This window comes from Mytilus californianus, unplaced genomic scaffold (genome assembly GCF_021869535.1).
Source record: "Mytilus californianus isolate M0D057914Y unplaced genomic scaffold, xbMytCali1.0.p SCAF_2, whole genome shotgun sequence".
Classification (NCBI taxonomy): Eukaryota; Metazoa; Mollusca; class Bivalvia; order Mytilida; family Mytilidae; genus Mytilus; species Mytilus californianus.
The window spans coordinates 2,964,098-2,988,697 of NW_026262668.1; the positions used below are offsets into that span (position 1 = coordinate 2,964,098).

Below are 24,600 nucleotides of genomic sequence, written 5' to 3' on the forward strand. Positions count from 1 at the left end.
ACCCAACAATTAACTATAAATAGCTGTAAAACAGGGAAACAATGTTCATAAAATAAGGAGATGTTTAATGATTGCCAATGAGACAACTATCCACCAGAGACCAAATGTCTATGCTGCGTAAGCATCTATATATAAAAATAAGAAGATGTGGTATAATTGCAAATGAGGCAACTCTCAACCAGAGACCAAATGACATAGAAGTTAACAACTATAGGTCACTGTACGGCATTCAACAATGAGCAAAATCCATACCATATAGTCAGCTATTAAAGGACCTGTTTACACAATATAGTGCATTAATTTTCAATAGCAAAGGTATTGCTTTAGTTAAGGAGACAGTAGCTATTATCTTTAATATAAATTCTTATTAAACATTAAATAAAATACATCCAACCTTTTATGGTTGAAGTCAGAAGTCTACTTTCTATACTATTATAATTGTCACAATAGTAATTTTCACAGATCTATTTTGATATTATTCTTGTTACTAATTAGTACTAGTGTAAAAAATGTTTTCTCTTGGAAGTGATGGGCTGTGAAGGTAGTATCTTCTTAAATTTACGAAAATATATACTAGATGTACCGGTACTCAAGTGTGAAAGAAAGTTAAAGGGGGGATAAAATAAATGAGACAGGAACCCAACAACTGTTAGACATATTCCTTGACGCTGATCTCACTCTGTGGAGGTTAGAATTGTTGACATGCATACATTATGATCTCAGGGGATCAAACTTGTTGAAAGCCGTACATTCACTAGTAGCTGTTCACATCTCTGTCCTTTAGTCTTTAAAGGGTAGCTGTCTCAGGCAATCATAGCCCACCTCCTTATTTTTATTACTATATGAAGTTTTTAAATTTCAATAAGTATGAATGGGACAAATCTGTACTAGAAGTCATGTTTGAGTTTCTGGATTGGGCAAAAAACATCATATGGCATTGTAAAATGGGACTTGCATTTTTCAATTTTTATCAAATGCAAGAAGTGTCATACATTAAAAATAGATTTAAACCAGTTAACAGAAAAAGCAGCTACTTCAAAAATGATAGTGAAAGAAGTAAAAAATAGAAAGAGGTTAAATTAATAAAACATATTACAATAGCAGAGTTACAATGTAGACATTCACAGTTCTTATAAGTTGTTTTTATATATAATGTGATTATAACATTCCTATCTTGTTGGCGACAAGACAAATTCTGTGTAATACAAAATGTACATCTATCGTAATTATGTCCCTTAATGTAAAACATATAAGTCGACTGAAACTTGCAAGCCTTAGAGTACATTTATACATATCCTGCAAAGTTAGATCAAGCCTTTTTCAATTGATAACAATGTTCAAAAATAGTAACACATACTGTATATACATGTTTTGGTTGTTACTTGCCACCATATGTAGTTTAAATGAAAAAATGTATCAGCAATCTTTAAGCATTTGATATTTGATATTTTTTATTTAATTAAACTATTAAACATGTTTCACAAACAATTATATTAGATTTTTTTTACTTTTGCTTTAAAATTATTAACCTCATACTTAATGAGTATCCTGTACACTGGAAATTGCTGTTAATTGGTGTCTTATTCATTTTTTTAAACTTCTATTACAACAGAATTATATAACAGAAATAAAGAAGTATTGGGTCTAGAAGGTCCAATGGAAATGAGTTTTTAATTTGTTATGCTGCTGTATTACAAATGTATTGAGGTATACCTCACATCTCTGCTTATCCATACCCAGTAAAATGAATGTTAAAATTTCATCAAATGATTAAAGACACAACCTTAGGATATAAAATAAAATAGCAGGGAATCAAAACCAATGGTTTAAATGCTCTCGGCTGGCATGGGTCATGTACTCCAAATGTGAGGAAGGGATAAACAAGGTTATGAGCATTCAAACCTCAACCTAATAAAATTGAGAATGGAAATGGTGAATATGTCAAAGACACAACAACCCGACCAATGAGCAGACAACAGCCGAAGGCCACCAATGGGTCTTCAACGCAGCGAGAAAATCCCGCACCAGGAGGTGGTCCTCAGCTGGCCCCTAAATAAAATTGTGTACTAGTTCAGTGAAAATGGACGTCACACTAAACTCCAAAACATATAAATGAACCAAAATTAAAAAAACATACAAGACTAACAAAGGCCAGAGGCTCCTGACTTGGGACAGACGCAAAAATGTGGCGGTGTTAAACATGTTTTGTGAGATCTCAACCCTCCCCCTATACCTCTAGCCAATGTAGAATAAAGAAACACACAGCAATACGCACAGTAAAACTCAGTTTAAAAGAAGTCTGAGTCCAATGTCAGAATAGGTAAAATAAGAAACTAAGCAAAATAACAATGATACATAAATGAACAAAGGACTACTAGCAGTTACTGACATGCCAGCTCCAGACCTCAATTAAACTGATTGAAAGATTATGTCTTCATCATATGAAAATCAAGTACAATCCCTCCTGTAAGGGGTTTAGTATCATACCATCATAAAATATATGAGAAGAACATAACCCGTATCATGAACCATGAACAGTGGTACACAAAATTGGAGGTGTGTCCATTGTTTGACTTTTGCACCCTTTACCTCTGGTTTTCTCAGATGATTGATTCAACATGGTTTACTGTTGTTTACAAGATATCCAGAATCCTTAGGAAACAACATTTTTTTTTTATCTTATGGTAGATGTTTGTCTCATTGACAATCTGTACTGTGAGAAGAAGAAGGGGGTAATAATTTGTGGATTTATTATTATTCATGGGATACCAATTTTCATGGATTTTGGGGTTCAGGTGAACCACGAATGTAGATGTTCAATGAAGTACAAATTTTCTTTAGGCTAGCAGACTGGTGAAACCACAAAATCAAATATCCACAAAAAATAAATGAAATTAACACTTTATTTTCATGCGTTCAATGAAGTGCTTTTCTTGATTAACCTTCATCAGGAACGCTCAAAGCCGAATATTTGAAAGCCAAGGATGTATAAGAACCGAAACAGTTGAAGAGCTATATGACCAACCAGAACCTAAAAAAATAGCCAAATTCATCTAAGGTCAAATTTGACTGAGGGAATTGCAGCTTTTCTTTCTTTATAATTTCAAAATTTATAAAATACACAAAAATACAATTTTACCATATCTTATTTTACACTATCATAACTTGTCATTGTACTTACTTATATCTATAGTGAATATATATAGAATCATAAGAAAGGAAGTTGATACTTATAATTATATATTACAAACTCTTGGTCATTTCTTAAAAATAACAAAAAACTGATAGTTAAAGATTACAATACTTCCTTAATACTGTTACAATGATAAAACAGTATTACAATGCACAATTGATTTTTGTTAAGAAACTAATTCATAAGGAAATAAAAGTATTTACTGAACAACTTGTCAAAAACTCCAAGTTAATTTATTAAAACAATAAAGATGGTTTAAATTTCTTGTAAAAAAATTAGTTGTACATGTTGTAAGTTACTCATCTTTGCTTGCCTTCTCTTGATGAGGAGAGTACTCATGGTACTAGATCATAACCCTTGGCTAGCAAAGATGTGGGTTACTGTGAGTTTATTATCAATCGTGGAGTACCAATATTTGTTGATGTAATGGGTATAGGTAAACAATGAATTTAAATCTTCCATTAAGTACAAACTTTCTATACCCTTGTATGCTTACTTTGATAAAAACACAAAGTCAGATTTCACTCAAGATACAATTTTGCATCAATTCACGAAATTCTTACACAGGAAAATAAATGATGCCAAAGTATGTTGTCCAGTTATTACATATATGTGTACTTAACATAATTTGTGATTATAACTTTCATTTAAATATTAATTATGCTGATATTCTGATAAGACAAAGTCATACCAAATAAACCCTCTATAAATTTTGTGCGTCAGAAGTGCTTTTCTGAATTTATCATCATCAAAAACACTCAAACGTTTGAAAAGCAGGGATAAATAAATGGTTAAACGTTAGGAGCTATATATGACCAAATAAATATCGAAACAGAATAGCCAAATTCATCTGAGGCAACTTTGCCTGAAAAAATAGGAACCTTAGTTCTTAATGATTTCTTAATTTATAAACAGGGAATTCTACACTAACGACAATGTCTTAACCATCATGTAACTATTTTCTGTTCTTATGATTCGTTACGAAATAATTATTTGACACTGTGTTGCCTTCTGTGGAGCTTCAGTTGCAACTTTTCCCTAAAAGTACAACAGGAGTATTGGTTAACAAATAAATAGAAAAAAATGTTTAATCATAAGTTTTCTCTTGTTTCTTTCTTTCAAGAAGCTGAATTTAATTTGAGCTTATACCAAGAATGCTTTTATCAAGCTGAAAATAGATATACAATATGAATTGACCTTGCAAATATATATATACCTGTAGACATGGTAGATATAGCAGGAATAGACTATAAAAATAACATGGTTTGTGATAGTTGATACCCAAGTGAATTTCACACTTTGAAAATTTGAAATTTAACCATATAATTGTCTGAACAATTTGAAAAGGGGATAATAAAGAAAAGCCATTAACTTCTGATTCATTTGATAAAATGGACTACCCTGGAAGCATATGGCCTTTAAAGGCTTATATATGTGAAAAGGTTCACCTTAAAGTACCGTAACTGATGCTTTTCATTCCATTCTATTGAAAAATTCCATATTTTGTATATTGCAGAAAGGGGTAAATGTAAATGGTCTAATGATTGAGCTGGTACTTATATTCTCTTTATGTAGTAATTGATTTGTCCTTTCATTTGTCCATTCCTAAACTTTAACACCGGACTGATAGGTCATTACTAGTCCAAGGATCATGAAACTATATATCACTATTAAACATGTAATATATATTGAAGTACACAATTTTACAATTTGTATACATTGGCTAATTTGTAATAGTTGTATGAAGAGTCCTGATTGGTTTTTTGGTCGAACTTCAAACACCACTTATCTCATGACCTTGCTCCAAAAATCATTTCCTTGCAATCTTGTATACATATTAATGAAACTTGACTTCTGTAGGTGAGATCACAACTCTATTGATTTAGGGGTTAAAAGTTGTGTCTTGGTGTATTAAGTAAATCAAACTGGTACTTAGACTAACTTGATAGGAAGAAGAGATTTAGGGTAAACATGTAATTTTTTAAACATTAACCAAACCAACATCTTAGATTCTAACTCTAAGCCTACCAATCTATGCAATATATGCAAATGTAGCTTATTTACATAACCATTTTAATTTTCTGGTTTGGCCTTTAACCAAGGGTGAACATGGATCCATGGATGACTATCTAAACTGGAAATAGTATTTATAAACAACCAATAAATTTATTATCATATATTTATACCTCTATTTGGTAGTTTGTGACCTTGAGTTAATATGTTAATGTTGAGGGCATCAGTTTAATGCGATTGGCTGGAGGAAATTTAGTTACTCTTTATATGAATATACATCTTTATTTTTAGATTTTGTGATAATTTTCTTTGATATTACTTGAAAGGCAGCTGTACAATTTCTGTAGGGCCTTAATAGATCTCTTATTAAAGTTCATAAGCAGGAGCAATCTCAACTCAGTGAATCAGTTTTAAAGTCAATTATTTGGACCAAGAAATTACTTCCTTGGAAATGCTACTCCAGTCTCCCCACAATTCATTGTTTATTGATTGGTTTGATGGTTTGATAAAAAGAGGGTCAAGTGGATTTGACTTTTTGTTTCAGAAGAAAATATTGTAAGATTCATCTTCATGTTGAAATCTTTTGCCACTTTGAAAAGGAAAAACTTGTTCGACAATAATTGATTTAAGATACGCTGCTACAAAAGTTAAAAAACATATTTGGCATGGCTTTCTTTTTGTTTGGCATAAAGACCATGAAGTTGTAATTGCTTGATTTTTGTTATGGGTTAATCTATTCACTTTTCCATATTCAATCCTCTTACCAGTTAAACCATTACCCAGTAATAAATGATGGGTTGGAACTTGCCATGCCAAATGAAGAAACAATTGTTTATACAGATGAAAAAAATCACTTTGTCAAATACTTTGAAGCCTGTATTTTACAGAAATAATTTATGATATACATGTCTCCTTTGTTTTGTTTGAGATTTCACCATGGGAAAGTAATAATTTCCAAAAGTATTTATATAATACTTAATGTAGCAAAATCTAAAACTGAAGATATACTATATGTACTGCCATGAATTTTTCAATTCTAACAGAAAAATGTACAAACCATAAGGTCCAACCAAAGAATTGTTGCTTCATTGTGCAGGTTTATGAAATATTTGTGTACAAAATGTATTATTATACCTTACATATATTTCAAACAATTCTATTGGGTAAAACGTTATCACGTGACATGGAATAATTCAGTTAATTTTCATTCAATTGCAAGGAACTTGGCACGAATAACCCCAAAAAATTAACCCAAGCGTTGAATAACCCTATTATTCACTGGCGAATAACCTTTTTAGTTTGTTGATTTGTACCCATGAAAATGACACCACAGACGTAAATAAACAAAATGGCAACGTTCAAGTTACAGGAAGCCCATTGATCGAGAGAAGAGGAAATAGGCTTTTGACGTGCATCTTGTGCCAATGATATCTCTAATAACGGTCCTTTTCAGGGCCATCAATATTTTACAAAAAGAATCTACCTTTGTTGTACATACGAGAATTCTAAGACACAAATTACATGTATTTTTGAACATCAACTTGTGTTTGTTACTGACTCAAGTAAGGGTAAGTGCTATTACAATTATTCAAAATGGCCTTCCACTGTTAGTTCGGTATAATAAAACAATTGTGGCCCCTTAGAAGCGATGAATATCCAAAATTGTTAACCCTTAAAGGTTATTTCACTTCGGGCTGCGCCCTCAGTGAAATAACCTTCTCTTGTTGACAATTTTGGATATTCACCTTTTCAACGGGCCATAATTGTATATTGTTACATTGTCATTTTCTGTTTGTCATGTTTTTTTTTGAGTAGAACCTGAATCTCATAACTAAAATAGAACTTACAATGTAAAGAATGCAAAATGTTTCTAGATCCATGTTGATACTCCTGGATTGATGAATCTTGCTTATCCTAACATGTATTTCCAAATCCTAGAATTAGGACCTTCTTTAACCTCAGGGGTCCCAACCCATAAAGAGTTATTATAAACTTATCCTAACCCTAAACCTTAACCTTACCCTAACATAAGCCCCCTAACATAGACTTAACTTTTACCAAACCCTAACCATAAATGAACCCTCAACCTAAAGTACAGAGACCCCTAAAGTAAAAAAAAAGGCCAGGATAAGAAGCACATTTAGGACTGTAAATGTGAATAAACAAATATTTAAATAAGAAAATGTGGTATGATTGGCAATGAAACAACTATCCAACATTGAACATAGAACAGGAAGAAAATAACAGGTCACTCATTTAAATAAGTCTGATTATTTATTAGCATAGTGCAATTTTACATTAGCATATGTAAATAGATTGCACCTTAAAATGAAAGTTAGCACAGTTAATAAATATTTCATTAAGTCAAAGGTGACAAGTATCAGATAAGATCAAAGGTGATCTTATTACCTTTATACACCTTTAATAAGGATTACTCTGACAGGGACATGACCATTATCATCCCCTACAACATCAACATAGTGTCTTTAATGTTTGTATTGCTGTATTTTTACCTGTCAATTAGATGACCTTTAACTTGTTACACCTGTAAGCTTAGCCACAAATATGTAATAAAAATGTACCAAATCAATGTTGTTCAAACATTAGGAGTGATAGATGACCGATTTGAATTTCTAATTGTATAGATTGATATTACCTAATACCAAGTAATGATGTACATGATGTATAATGATTACTCACATTAAAACCGAAATCTATTGTAAAACCTAAAAATATACAGTAAAACCTAAAATCTATAGTAAAACCTAAAATCTATAAAATTTAAAAAAAATAAACCCAAAAATATACAGTAAAACCCGATACCTTTTTTACTCTGTGTTTGCTGATGTCTCTTTTCAGAAATATATAGGTGTCACGGTGTCACCTCTTTAGACAGAAGTTGGAGCCTTCCTGCAATTTAAAAGTTAATTTGGATAACTCCCCCTCATGACCAGTCCCCCAGGAGGTCAATTCTAACCCTTTGGAAAGAAAGCTCTAGTTTTTGCTATCAATGCCTGTTTTATGTACTAATTTATAAGCCAGGTATCTTTTATGGAAGGTGTAACTATAAGCTAGAGTTTTAAATTAGAAGCCTTGTATCTGACATTATAACTACTGGGTAAATGCCATTGCTTTTGTATGTTTCCTGTTTTTAGACTATCACCAGTCCTGCAGTCACTATTCCTGTGCTGACAATAAATATCATTAGGGTCTCAACATGGGATTTTGGGTACATACATGCAGCTAGGATTTCAAAAACACCCCATTCATATAGTGAAGTCTTGTGAAAATCACAACCCATAAATATATTTCATGGCAAAATATACAATTCTTGACATCTTATTAATAATTAAGTTTGAAAGGATAAGACTGACAGTTATATACAGATATTTAATCAAAAGATAAATTACTGAACCATTGACATAATTCCTTGGTAAAATTGCGACCAATTGATATATTTGTCATATCAAAAAAGGGACCCATATAAGAAAGAGACCCCCCTGGCCCCCTCCCCTGGTACTATTTAATGAGTTATCCTGCCTCTTTCACACACCTTTATTTTACATGTAGTTCTTATCGTATATGAAAGGTCTCATCTATAAAACTATAATACATATACATTTGTAAATCTCCTACTTGAGGTAAAAAAAATTACATGAGATAAATTTTTTTCTATTGTTTCAGGTTTTACAGAATTTAGGTAAAGCAGAAAAGACTGCAGATGATGGATTTGAAAATCATGTACATAAACTTGAAAGACAACAGGTTAGTTCATATCTATTTCTAATCCCAGAGTGAAGACATCCACTCAGTGGCAGAGTGGTCTAAGTAGTCCAACTACTATAATACTAGCCTGTCAACACTGAGGTAGTGAGTTTGAATCCGCATGCTGCAGGTGCACTCAACTCAAATCTTTATTGACTAGGATTGTTAGTTTTCCTTCTGAAGATCAGAGGTTCTCTCTGGGCGTTAAACACCAATGAATCAATCCACCCCCCCTAAATGTTATCTTATCATCTTTAGCCAAAAAATAGGACACATAATTTGAAATCACAATTAAACAACAAAGTAAAACAAGTGTGTCATTGTATATTATAATTCACATAACACAGATCCATCCCAGTAAAAACCAGCACAGATGAAAAACAAAATATAGTAAGATTTTAATTTACACTATGGTCTCTAGTAGACAGTATTGTCAAGTTCATATTAATCCTCTTATAATACTTTGCAGTGTTCAAAATAGATACAAAATAAAAACATGACATATTTGTTTTACATGTTCATCAGTAATATGATGATAGTTGATTTCATAAAACAGAGTTGCCAAATTGTAAACATAGTTATTTCTGTTTTTTGTTTTGTTTGTTAAAGTTAACCTCCAGAAGCACAGGTTTTCCATAGCTGGTGGCCACTTTATTGGTCTTCACATATATATGATACTTTTATTTCCAATACATGTTTTGAGCACCAATACTGAGAAATACCTTTTCGGTCTGTGCATAAATGGTGTGACGGCGTGTCCAGTTAAATTAATTATGAATAAATGTGTATGGCTAATATTTACAAATGGGTGTCATTGATAGATCAGTAACAAAGTAAAAGGAAAAAAAATTGCAGATTTTGCTATCGCTATTTGATTTTAAAAGCCTCAACAAGACTTGAATGAAATTTGACATTTGATTTACTTCAAAAAGTGAGATTCCCAAATTATTAATTACTATTGACCTTTCATTCAGTAGTATTTTTATTAATTTATTGCTTTTTTGTCACATTGTTCATCATTAAAAGGTCTTCACAAATAAGATTCATGCCTTATGTTTGCTTCCAAAAATATATATTGTAAAAAATTGGATGTTAAAATTACCTACCAACATTTTTAATTACTCTTTGCCAGGGACCCAAATAAATTCAGGTTGGAATGAGCACATGTGATAGATACAGGCCATACTAAGACAGATATAAAAGTTAAGATGGAACATTTTTTGTTTTATTCATTATGTTTTTTTTAATCTATTGAACAGGAAGTTGCCCACAGATTCCAGAAAGAACTCAGGAACTATATTAATTGTGCCAAAGGTAACATTAATCTTCAAGTCAAAACTTTGACCATTTCAGTACAAAGCTCTTGTGTATAGATAGTATCAATCTGTTTGAATCATAACTAATGCTCAGTGATAATATTGTAGACTTCAGCCCTGCTGACTTTCCTGATTTATGGGGCATTTTTCCTCCCATGAGAGTTGTTGCCCTGACTCTTGAAATCTTCAATTACATCTAAGTACCTCACAATTAAAGCAGTTTATTATCATTTAAGCATATATATATATACTCATTCAAAACCTAGAAATTTAGATTAAAAGCACTTTATGACATACATAGGAGATGGACAATGTTCTGTTGCCTTGTGATAAAAATCCCCCATGGGATGGAGATTTAGAAATGACATTGTTTGTGTGAGCTCAGAATAGGACATAAGTATAAGGGACACAAAAGTTTTATAAACAGTGGATTTACCCAAAATAAGAGTATCGATTACTAAGGGTCTTTTCATGTCATGGTTTGAGAGTTGATACAAGTGTTACGTTCATTGGATTGGAAAAAGGACATCAAAAAAATCTGAAAACATTTTGATTTCATGCTGACACTTCCAAAAAAAAAAAAATAAAAAAGTTTGTAAAGGTTCTTGATTTCATCCCTCCCCATTTTCAAAAATAACAAAACAAAACCTAAACAAACCCAAATAAAAAGAAACTAACTTCAGACAACATTTTATGTCACAAAATTATATTGCACAATTTGGGGAAATCTCTTTTATGTCATATTTTTTTACTTCAAGGTTTTTCAGTTGGAAAAGTTAGTATATGTAGTAGTCATCTGTATCAGTATTAGTTTTCATTGTATCTAAGATGTATTGATCCAAAGAGTGTGGGTCATTACAATCCATCTCATTAGTAACTAACGATTCCTGGTAAGGTTTGGATAATTAACTGTATCTTGTTAATCTTCAAGCAGGTAAAACAGGTGTTTGCATCAAAAGGATAAAGTTCTCTGTTTTTTTCCCACCAGTACAGAAACATCTAATTTTCCACAAATTTAAATGTTCAACGAAGAATTTGAATTGAAACTTTGGCAAAACCATGAAATCAAGTATCCCCGTAAATTGGTACAGACAAAATATAAATGAATCAACAATATATTGTATGCTTGTTTCCACAGCTTTAGGGTGTGTCCTGATCAAATTTTTCATATATTTAAGTTATTTATATTGAGGTCTTTAAACTAGATTCAACATTGTCTATGTCTTTATGGTGTTAATATCCAAGTAATTTCCAGCTCATGGTGATGATTTTGATTGTATCAAAGGATATCAATGTTACTTTACATATTTTGTTCCTTTTCATCAGCAAGTGTTTTGAATTTCATCAGAATGACCCCATAAGGTCAAGGTGACAGGTCACACACTCACGTAAAATATAAAATGTAGTTGAATTTAAAGTCATGAAATTTCGAACATAAACCTTGATTACTACTGATATTTATACTTGAAATGATTTTATCTACCTGTCAAATAGCATGTTATAAAAATGATAAGTGATCAGTTGTAAGGTAAAGGTCAAAACTTAGTAATACACTCTACAATGTGTTCTAATGGGTAGATTGTAGTTGTCACAGAACTATATACTATATTATATTATAGAAATATTTCAGCATGAATCTGACTATCATTGATACTGAAAATGACCAAAATGAAGCTGGTTTGTTATTTTTAAAAGGTCTGATTTGTCAAACCATGACACATAAATATGCGATGCTCTATTTTTTCTCTAATTATGATAGAATTTTGCAAGGTTAAGGTCATGAATCAGGATAAGGTAAAACAAATTGTTGAAGTAATCTAAAAGGATACATGAAGGTTTTTAACTTTTCGAATCACCAGGCTATTATCTGTATCTGACATTACATGTTATAAAACATATATTCAATATAGAAATAAAAGGAAGTAGCATGAATGCTAATGATTAACTACTGAAAAACAAAGGAAGAGTGATGGACCTTCTATACATTAACTAAATAATGCAAGGTCTTCTGTGATCTGGAACTATTTTTCAAAAAGGTTGGGGATATGAAGACCGATAGTGAAAATAATGAAAAGTGTTCTAAGCACATTGTACATGGAAAGTGGATGTTAAGCAATCAACAATCAATCAATCAATCATTGGAGATTGGATTATGTGATTTGTTGATATTTTAAACATCTAGCTGAAATGAAAAAAAAAGTACACACATAAAATCTAGATACAAATTGTAAAGTGTGTAAAAAACTGTTCCATCGGTAGAAGTTAACCTATATTTGTATGAATGGATATTTATTCTTTCAGTCAAAAGACTACTATAAAATTTCTCTTCTGTCAAATTAAAGGCCAAGAGTCATAAAATTAATGCTATGGTATTATTATAATACTTAGTATATTTTAAACACATTTGTTCCCCAATGTTTGTCTGAGAGCTGAATTTAAGAAATTTAATATTATTCTTGTGTATACACTTTATCTACACCATTGTCTTTATGTACAGAGTAACGTAGAAATATTTGAATTAAGACTTCTAAATTTATGAGACTGAATTCAAGAATAGATTGACACAATTTTTTTTATTATTTTCTGTTTCATGAATGCAAAGTAAGAGATTTATAACTGTTCACATGGTTAGCAAAATCGATTATTTTGTGTACTGAATCTAATTTGAATACTAGTTCTAACATAGTTATTCATGCTTAAATAGTCTGTTAACTTGAAATGAATCAGAGGAAGGTATTGAAGACCCCACCCAACTCTCTAAAGAAAAATATATACTCTATTTTCAACAAGTTAAGACATAAGTGTAGACATCTCTTTTTTGAAAATAGATTGCAGTGCAATAAACTAACTTATATTCTCTTTTTGACCATTATAAAGTAATTGACCTTTTATTTTGCACTACCTATATCATGTATACTTCAAGTTGTAAATTTTCTAATTATGTTTTTTTTTTTTTTTTTTATTGGCCTAACGTTTTGAAATCTTAACTGAACCAAAGAGCAGACAGAAATTCCATTACCTATGTAAATATTATTGTGTTCTAGATGAGTGAGTTTGATTGTTGAAATTTAAGAGGATGTGAAGATTTTATATACCAGCAGTGTCAGTTTGTCATATTAAGAATGTGAAATATCTATTGGGACTCCCTTACAAAATATGTAAATTATATGTCACTGATATCTAAAAACTGCTTGTGCATTAATTTTTAATGGTAATTAAGCAAGGATGGGTGTTCTTTACATTTAATTCCATAGTTGTCCAGGGGTTTCTAGCTCCATCATAATTTTCACTACCTAAATAAACCCCAAACAAATCTTGATAAAACTGTTTTTTTTTAATGGTAAAGAAAGAAATGGTATATCAATACATGACACTAAATCACAACAACCACATGAACAAACACTAAACCATGGAGGCAGTGCTGTTGATGCTGTTCTTTATCTCAAAGTCACAGTAAGGCTTTCAACATGGAGCCAAAATTCTAATCTCACTGCAAGTTCAATACAGCCCCTAGCACAGATTTAAACAGAATAATTCTTTGCCAGATGGTGATCACACTACATTTGTGCATTTGAGAACATATTGTATACTGTCCAGTTTTTTGGACACCATGCAATTGTGATTGGCATGTCATTTATAGCTCTTTAACTAGAGATCATGATTGAAAGAAACAACAAAGTTGCATCTATTGATTAGATAAACTATGGCACGATTTTCCCTTTTGCAGTTAGATGCATTAGGCAATAAATAAACAATGGAAGAAAACATTACATTAGTCATTTATTTATGTATATATGTGTGTGTTTCAATATTTGGGTGTCTTGTCTGTTGTTGCTGTTGTCTCTTTAGGCCTTCTTTGGCTGTTGTGAAAGTAATTTAATGTCATGGTTTCTTGTCATGGAAGAGTTTGGTGTTTGTGTCAGATATTTGTTTTACTCTGTTTGGTATACCTGGTAATCACAATTTGTGTCTTGATTCAATGACAATTTATAGCTTGCCATATTGTGTGAGGGTATGTCAATGATTAAAGATTGTAGGATGACCTCTAGATGTCTATTTTGGTGATCTTGTATAGTTGGATTGCTGTCTCATTGATGTTTACCCGTAATAAGCTGTTACATCTGTCATGTCTGTGTTATTGTTGTATCAACCCAAAATATGCACTCTGTCCATTTAAAAGTGAGCAGTCTTTCTTGAAGTAATTTGAAAAAAATAAGAGGATGGAGGATGAGGACTTAGTCAAATATAATGTGCAGAATATAGATAAGGCCCAATATCATCAAAGTTTCTTTCACAGTGTTCATATTGTATAATATGCATTCAAATTTTCAACTTTCATCTTCATTTTATATCCTTTTGAACATATGATCATTGCCAGTGGTAACATTAAGATATAACCTTGACCTAATATTTGTTTTTATTGTTTTTTAAACTTGTAACACTCATTAATATTTTTTTTTAACAAATTTTCAATTAATTTTATGTAATATATTAATGATATAAACTTGTTAACAGGACAATATAAGGGCCAATTTCCTGATAATTTGAAACAAATTGCAAAAGGTTTAAACAAAGTGGTAATTTTATGCTCAATTTGAATACGATTAACTTTCAAATAATACAACAATGTGCACTGGCAAGGCCAAACCATAAATATATTCATGTATTTTTATTGTGATTTTTAAGATTTTGTTCTCTTATAGAAAGGGCCATGTAAACTAAAATATTTAGTGTATCCATGTAAACTAACATATTTAGTTTATGTCTTTAATAAAAAATAAGAAGATGTGGTATGATTGCCAATGAGACAACTCTCCATAAGAGACCAAATGACACCGAAATTAACAAGTATAGGTCACAGTATGGCCTTCAACAATGAGCAAAGCCCATACCGCATAGTCAGCTATAAAAGGCCCATAGATAACAAATGTAAAACAATTCAAACGAGAAAACTAACAGCCTCATTTATGTACAAAATAATGAACTAAAAACAAATGTGTTACACAGCAACAAACAACAACCACTGAATTACAGGCACATACAGAATGTAGGGGGGTTAAACTGGTTTGAATGCGCCAACCCTCCCCCTAACCTGGGACAGTGGTCCATTAGTGTCAATTCATTTTTGTACAACTTCTTGCATTTTCACAGTCTGCTCTATTCAATTGTCCAGGTTGAACCAAATTATGAAAGGATAATGGATGGAAAGTCGTTTTATAAAAATCTTCATTCTACAAAAAGGTGACTGATGCAAGTTCATGATATTGATTTTGTAAATTTCCAGTTTATTTTCCTTCTGACTTACACAGGTCCAGACCACTAGAATTTTGACTTCCAATTCTCACAGTAATTTCCTAAATGCAAATGTACACCTGACCAATTGTCATAATGAATGCATAGTGGGCTAAGCTCTACAAGTTTACTATTACATGTACTTATAACACATGGAATTGGGTTAAAAAGTGTCTTTTTATAATTGTATCTCTGAACTAATCATCAACTAATGTCATAAATGCTGTGTATAATACTGTAATCTTCAATTTGCATTTTCCAGTAGCAAGTAATTACATTAATTTATAATTAGTCTAATTCAGTATTTTCAATAATTTGTTATATAAAAAGACTGGGACACATGTCTATTAATGAAGCCTAAATGCTGCGTTCTAGTTGTCTTTTAGTCATTTTTGCCATAACTTCTTTAATTCCTATTTTAAAAGTAATAAAATGATATATACTTGTAATCGTGTTTATAGCAAAAGTAAAAAAGATAAGGAAAGAAACTTCGCTTTTGTTATTTTTCATCTCAAAATAAGGCTTTTGTAAGCATGTTGTGAATCCAGGATTTGTGAGGTGTAGAAAATCAAAAATTGAAGATTAATGAAGGAAATTATATTCTCATAAACTAATTTACACAATTACAAAGACAACTTTTTTTATACAATAGAATAATGATAGTGCAATGTTCAGTGGATGTGGTAATACTAGGAAACATTTGTCAGAATCTTTTAGGGCGTGCAGCATTTGGCTTTAGTTTTTGGACAATGACCCTTTTATTGATTTTTGCTGATCTTTGAGATGACAGGTTAAATACCACAAAATCTGTTCTGTGCCAAAAGAAAAGACTTGTGAGTGCATTTTACTGATATTTGACAATCACTCTCCCTATTTCAAGGGATAACAGAAAAGTTCAGAAGACTTCTGTTTTCTTAATCTGAATGGAAGTATGACTACTCATCGTTTGGGGTTTTGTGTCGTTTGTTTGCTGTCTTCTTTAGGAATGACAAACTTAAACTTCTTTACTGTTATAGATTTGAATTCAATTCTCACAGTCATTTCCTAAATGCAAATTTAAACCTGAACTGCAATGCATTGTGTAATAAGCTCTACAAGTTTAATATTACTTAAAACACATGGAATTGGGTTAAAAAGGGTCTTTTTATAATTGTATCTCTGAATCTCATGTTTAATTGTTTTGATCATCTAATGTCATAAATGTAGTGCATAATACTGTAATCTTCAATTTGCATTTTCCAGTAGCAAGTTATTAATTTAATGTAAAATTAACCTAATTCAGTATTTTCAATAATTTGTTATATAAAAAGACTGGGACACATGTCTATTAATGAAGACTTTATGCCGCGTTCTAGTTGTCTTTTAGTCATATTTGCCATATCTCCTTTAATTCCTAGTTTAAAAGTAATAAAATCCAGTCTGTTTTCGTCCAGGTATGTTTATTGGGTATGCTTTAAAACAGTATGCATGCTGAGTAAAAATAGGAGTACATGATAAATACATATTCAGTCAATCAAGCTTTCTCCACCAATAAAAAATGGCCGCCACGAAATAGCCCAAATGTGGAGCTTAAAAGTGGTGTTAAAACACCAACAATCAATCAATCATATTCAGTCAAACTTAAGAACTAAAATACAACACAAATGTTTTTTGTTTTTTCTTAAGATTTACGTTAAAAAGGAGTTTCAGTTACTATATATAAAATAGACTTTATATAAAAATGAAATGCATGATGCCGCTAGAAAGTGATTAAGCATTTGCAGTACATGTATACATGTACATCCAAATTTAAATGACATTTTAAAGCCAGCAGACAATGCACTAACATCGTTAAGTGGTTTTTTGATACATGTAAAATTAGTACTCAATTTCAACTCTCTAATCTTTTCAAAATATTTTCACTTAAAATTATCATAATTTTCTTATTTATAAAAGTAGAAATTTATAGTTAGGGCATGACACAGTTGACAGTTATTTATGTCATCCTGTTGTACACTTTTGACAGCAGTTTCATAATATGAATTATTTAAACAAGGCAAAACAACAGAAACAAGATCTTTTAACTGACAAGATATTTTTTATTAAGAACATACCAACAAAAAAATAAACAATACATTGATCTTTGACATTTTTACAAAAAGACAATTTATGCACTGATACACAAAGGTATGTCTTACGGCTGAGCATCTTCAGTATTAAATTCTTAAGTGTATTGTCTTGTTTATGTTAAATCATGTATGTATAAATACTGTATATACCTGATGTTTGTCATAACTTATGCCCACGGCAGAATGGCTTACTTTTTATTTTGTTATGTAGGGTTATGTCAGCAATTATTGTTGATGGTGTAGGCTAGCTAAGAAAGGAAATTGGATTCGATGTCCATTTATTAATCAGTTTTACAGTGTAACCTCCTCTGTACTTGATTGTGCCTGTCCACTTGTGTACCCACTTATTTGCTGACCTACTTTGCAGTATCCATATATTTGTTGACCCACTTTGCAGTATCCATGTATTTGTTGGCCCACTTTGCAGTACCATCTGATTTTTCATGGTTTTGCCATAGTCTGCATACAAGCCTATGCAAATTAGCACATTGTTGAACATTTACCTGTATCCACAATTTCCACAAATATTAGTATCTCATGTATAATAACTAATCCACAGTATATGGCATTCAATGAGTCCACAGTATATGGCATTCAATGAGTCCACAGTATATGGCATTCAATGAGTCCACAGTATATGGCATTCAATGAATCCACAGTATATGGCATTCAATGAGTCCACAGTATATGGCATTCAATGAGTCCACAGTATATGGCATTCAATGAGTCCACAGTATATGGCATTCAATGAATCCACAGTATATGGCATTCAATGAGTCCACAGTATATGGCATTCAACAACGAGGAAAACCCAGATACCATATTGTAAGCTTTAAAAGGCCCTGGCATGACAAAATGTGAATCAATTCAAGAGAAAAACCTATGCCTTGATTTATGCTTAAGCAAACAACTTACAACAAAAAAGTAATGAGGGAGACAGCAACTAACAACAACCACAAAATTACAGGCTCCTGACTTGAGACAGGCACTTAAAGAATGTGAAATTATTCTGTATTCTTTCTATTTATGTATAGCATTGAGAAAGATAAAATTTGCATGTCGAAAATGAATTTTTTGCCTTCAAAAGTTCATGTTTTTCCGTGTATACTTTAGTAAGCAAACAACAACTGAAAAACTGATATTAAAAGTAATGTGAATCTTTTTTTCTTAAGGTGGTACCAAACACCTTGACTAAAATTAATTTGGCTCGTTTAATTTTCATAAATTTTGAAACTCATCCTTTTAGAAACTGAAACTTGGCCTTTGCAATTAAATTATTTAGAAATGTTTCCCTTTTTTCTTTAATGTTGCAAATTTTAATGCACAATAAAATAAAGTATTATATAATAGACAAAAACTTTAAATTTTTCATTTCATTTGTTACATACATGTATAAGACCCCGTTCACACTAGCATTTTTTGAATCAATCTAAATTTGAATCGATCTACATAAAAATAGTTACTCACGGCCTTCACATTATCTTTAATCCTAACAATTTCTATCGTTCTAATCTGAACCACCGAGTTCACACTACAAGTAAAAATTGTAAACACTGTGTATAAATAGAAATATTTAATCAAATTAATGTGTTGCTACACACGCTTGCAAAAAAATAATGGATGAAGTAATTGTTTCACTTGAATTATAAGTTCAAATGGCTTGCTTCCGGTCCCTGTCTTGCCAGTTAAAACCTAGTACTTAAACTTATGGTATTTTTTGCTTTTGGGCCAAGTATTTAAGGAATAAGAGTAAAGATTGGTTGGCTAGGAGTCAGAAAAATGAAATGTAGACTATTCACGTAAGCTAGCAAGTTTAAAATCTAATTCAGTTTATGACTCAAAGGAGATGTGATTGTAAGTAAAAAATGAAAGCAAAGCATGGTATGTTTTGGACATTTGACGCTAAATAGCCATTGAATGATCATACTTCACTGTAAAAATTTAAGTATGAAATAAAAAAAAAAATGGCTTCAGAAGCTAATGACTAATTTTGTATGGTCACTATACTCCTTGTAATACATCCTAAGTACTGCTACTCATTTTAATAAAAAATCTTTCAAGAAAAAAAATTGTAAGTCATAAACATGATAAACATTTCAGTATATCTTACGATCATTTTTGTCATAAGATTTTTTGTGAAAAGAGCCCCTGAACTTTGAAATTCAATTGTTGGTAACAAAATTTTATAGATTTTGAACTTAATTATTTCAGCTATGGACGTAGCATCAAAGTCATTTTATAATGTGATGAAAGAAACATATGAACAAGACTGGAAAGAGGCAGCTAAACTCGGGGAAACAATACAGGTAAGGTTAAGATCTAGGACTGGTATCTAGGGAAAAATAAATCTTATTTATAATAATTAGATTAGACCAAACTTAAGGAAACATGACAAAAGAATGAATGGTTTAAGCAATGAATATGTGTTGTAATCTTAGTCAAAAATGTTTTACAAAAAGGAGACTTTGGATAAATATCAATAAGTCAGCAACCAACAACACCAAAAAAGAAGTATACATATGGTCTTCACCAATAGACAGGTGTCTATAATATATGCCAATTTGTAAATCCCTGTTTTATGTGGGTGAATTTGTACATCAAAAGTTCACAACGAATATAACAAGAAGTTGACACACAAGATAATAACCAATAGAAGATTCATATTTGTGTATGAAAGGGTGCTATTAATGTCAAGGTGGTACTGGGAGGTTTGTTTTCCTCAAAATGTAATATATATGTATATTTCATTAAGCATATATGTCATGTATGTGCTGCGTTTATTGTGCATAGAGCCTAAATTTTACAAAATGAATAAAATTTTGAAATTTAACAAGCATGGACAGCCATAATTGTTTTAAACAATTCATTGAATTAATACCAGGAAATGATTAATAAAATCTAGTGTTTTTTATAGTTTTCTTATGAAATCACGCTATGGTAAAGACCTCTGAAATATCAATGGGAAAATCAAGGAATTTTTGTAATGTAATCACAATGATAAAATTTCTTTTGTACATTAATTGAAGATGTGTTTTATATTGATTGATTGATTGTTGGTTGCTCATGATCCAGTGGCAAATATTTCATGCATGTCCAGGACGAAAACAAAACAAACAATAAATACAACAGGTAGGTCCTGTAGTAGGGTCTATCCGGGAGGAAGGTCTGGAAAATGAGGGTATATTGGATAGGGACAGCAATTTTGTCTTGCAACAGGTCACCTACGGACCCCTCAAACAGTTGTTGCTAGGGTTCTTAATGTGCAGAGAGAGTGGCACGTTGCTGCGTATTTATACATCCAGCACAGCCAATTGGACCCCACACTTTTGCAAGGGTTTTACTAATGGTCGGAAGAAGACCATGAGTGACCATATTTCTATTCCCCAGTCAGCCAGACTATTTTATTGTTTGGTAATTATCTGTAACAGTAGAACATGATTATTCTTCCAAAATTACCCTTGTACCTGCCTAGAACCCAGGACCCCTGGCAAATTAAGCCAACATTCTATCAATTTAGATGAGTTCTCCAATAGCACTACTAATGGAGGGTGGTTATATTTCAACTAGGTCATGGGAAGTGTCACTACACTGCTCCAATATCAAAAGTTATTATACCCTAATGATGATATTCAACCTCAAACCTATACTAAACTCATTATATCTTTATTATTCCCCATTGGGTTTTGCACTTGGAATGTTAATTGTAACAATATAGCATGACATTCTTTCCAAGATTTACTACCATACCTGTCAAGGTTTGAATCCTTGACCCCTAGCACAGTAAGTTTTACCTATGCTACCTATCCGATACTTAATATACATGTAACCCTATACAGACATTTTTATCTTGTCCTAAGCAGTTTAAAGATTTATACATATTTGTTCTTGTTTTTCAGTCTTTAGAATTAATGTGGACAGACTATATAGAGCATCTAACAGAATCTGTACAGAATCCATTATCTACATACACAAATCATTTTCAACCATTAAAGGTAAGTTTTTGGCTTAAGGCCAATTAAAATTAATTGATAGATTTTCATCCCCGCTGGCCCCTCTGAAATCCTCCCACCCTAATTTTTTTTATTATAAAAAAATTACGATTTTTGGATTGTGTTCATTTCCGTTACCGGTAAATTGAGGTATGTCACAAATTTCAGTGATTAGAAAACTGTGGATTTTTTTTATTAATGCAATGATTTTGTGTAAGGAAATTTTGACTGTGAATGATATCCAAAGTGTAAGAATCGTGGAACACATTGGTACAGAAATCATGACTGGAATAAAGAAATTGACACAAGAGAGAAATTGTGCGATTTATGACCGTATATTGTGTACATAAAGTCGGCCAACATACAAAATGTATTATAGCAAGCCCTTAGATTTACCCCAATGCTGTTGTTATTTTGTATGGACAAACAGCAAACACCCTCTGTCCCCAACCCCTCAAAAGAGTCGTTAAACAACTTCTTTTTGGTAACGTTCATGTTTTACATTGTAATTATATTTGCACAGCTTGCACAAGAATCTTAAAAGCATCAATCCTAGTTTTTTCAACACAGTTTGAGTTTTTATTTTACTCTGTACTCATAATACTTGTGTTGTATACCAATGCATATGATTCATTTTATGGGCACTACAAACCCTAGCTTAGAAAGCAAAATAAATTTGATGTTGGTAGTTTAAATGAGAGCATTTCTCCACCTTTTTGCTATATATTAAAAATAGGTTTATAAAGAGGCAATTACATGTAGAACAGTGGTTGCAATCAGAAATATTAATTTAAGAATTTGAAAAATTATGTAGATTTCTTTAAATATACATGATATAAGCTAAATATTACCCTTACATATGAAGAACATGTCACAAAAGGGTTTCGTAGGAAATAGAAATTAAAAAATAAAATCCTCCCTCCCGCCCTATTTTTTTCAAAAATATGGATGAAAATCTAATTAATTTTAGTTGGCCTAAGAAAATTGTCCAAAAAACTTTCAACATCAAATACAGTCATAAACAGTGAAGCAGGCAAATATAGGGTATTTATTATACTTCACATTAAAATGCCAAATTTTGATTGACTAATACAAGGGAGATAATTTACACTACCCCATTGCTCAGGGAGAGATAATTTTTTATGTCGCCCTCTTGTGCAGACCAATCAAAATGGATAATTTACAGGAAAATGAATTGAATTTACATTAATAATTTTAAAGACAATGCTCAAGTTCTACTTTTTGGACTCAGAACTTTTTCACAGAATGTCAAAATAGAAGATACATCTTGCTTTAATTTTGTTTTTCTAATAACTGTAACATTGCTATGCACATTACGTCATAGTTATTTTCAATCTAAAATTTAAAAGACAATAATTGCAGAACATTCAGTATGATAATTGAAATGTAAAGTATGTGTCAAAAACTAAAAAAAAGATATGGGGTATGTGTCAAAGGATAAATAGAGATTTGGGGTATGTATCAAAGAATAAATAGAGATATGGGGTATGTATCAAAGAATAAATAGAGATATGGGGTATGTATCAAAGAATAAATAGAGATATGGGGTATGTATCAAAGAATAAATAGAGATATGGGGTATGTATAAAAAAATAAATAGAGATATGGGGTATGTATCAAAGAATAAATAGAGATATGGGGTATGTATCAAAGAATAAATAGAGATATGGGGTATGTATCAAAGAATAAATAGAGATATGGGGTATGTATCAAAGAATAAATAGAGATTTGGGGTATGTATCAAAGAATAAATAGAGATATGGGGTATGTATCAAAGAATAAATAGAGATATGGGGTATGTATAAAAAAATAAATAGAGATATGGGGTATGTATCAAAGAATAAATAGAGATATGGGGTATGTATCAAAGAATAAATAGAGATATGGGGTATGTATCAAAGAATAAATAGAAATTTGGGGTATGTATCAAAGAATAAATAGAGATATGGGGTATGTATCAAAGAATAAATAGAAATTTGGGGTATGTATCAAAGAATAAATAGAGATTTGGGGTAAGTATAAAAAAATAAATAGAGATATGGGGTATGTATCAAAGAATAAATAGAGATTTGGGGTATGTATCAAAGAATAAATAGAGATATGGGGTATGTATCAAAGAATGAATAGAGATTAGGGAATGTGTCAAAGAATAAATAGAGATTTTGGTGTATGTGGTAAAATAAAAAAAGAAGAAATATGCTGTTTATGTCAATGTGTAAATAGACATATGGGGTATGTGTCAAAGAATAAATACAGATGTGGGGTATGTGTCAAAGAACAAATAGAGATTTTGAAGATTTGTCAAAGACATTGCAACTCAATGACACAAATATTCCTTCCTCTAAAAAATAATGCAAAAACCATGCAGTTGTCATGCCTTGAATTTAACATGGATAGTTTTACATCAATGATCTTATTGCTTATCATCTATATATTTCCCTTACAGCTAAGAATTGCCAAACGAAACAGAAAACTAGATTATTTTGACAATGCTCGACATAATGCTGAAGTACTGCAGAGTGCGAAGAAAAAAGATGATGTCAAAATTACAAAGGTCAGTTTAAATCTATATCTTACCTCATTGTAAAGTTAAACTGTTTATGGATCCATGATGACTACTCTGAAAAATATATAATAAAGAGATTTTTAGTATGCTTTGAATAAAAGCAATGATTTTTTAGAAAACAAATAGTTAAATATAGTAAGAGTAAAGAATCTGGTGCATTTAATTGGTATCGTTAATGTTATTAAGTCATATACTGTGGATTCATTTATTTTTTGTTGGTACCAATTTTCGGGGATTGAGTAAAATTTGCATGCTGTGGATATTTTATTATGTTGTTTTACGAAAATTTGCTTATGAGCCTATAGAAAATTCATATTTTGTTGAACATGTAAATTAT

General features: G+C 31.2%; 1 protein-coding gene across 4 annotated transcripts in view; it reads left to right on the plus strand.

Moving 5' to 3' along the window:
- LOC127729066 (myc box-dependent-interacting protein 1-like) overlaps positions 1–24,600 on the plus strand; it is a 53,361-nt gene that overhangs the window by 4,703 nt on the left and 24,058 nt on the right. For all 4 annotated transcript variants that reach the window (XR_007994483.1, XM_052236713.1, XM_052236715.1 and 1 more), the window contains exons 2-6: positions 8,891–8,971; positions 10,231–10,285; positions 19,899–19,993; positions 21,584–21,679; positions 24,144–24,251. Coding sequence is in view for 3 of the 4 variants with exons in the window: in XM_052236713.1 (XP_052092673.1) it covers positions 8,891–8,971; positions 10,231–10,285; positions 19,899–19,993; positions 21,584–21,679; positions 24,144–24,251 (435 nt within the window). In the remaining variant the exon portion in view is untranslated. The remainder of the gene's footprint in view (positions 1–8,890; positions 8,972–10,230; positions 10,286–19,898; positions 19,994–21,583; positions 21,680–24,143; positions 24,252–24,600) is intronic.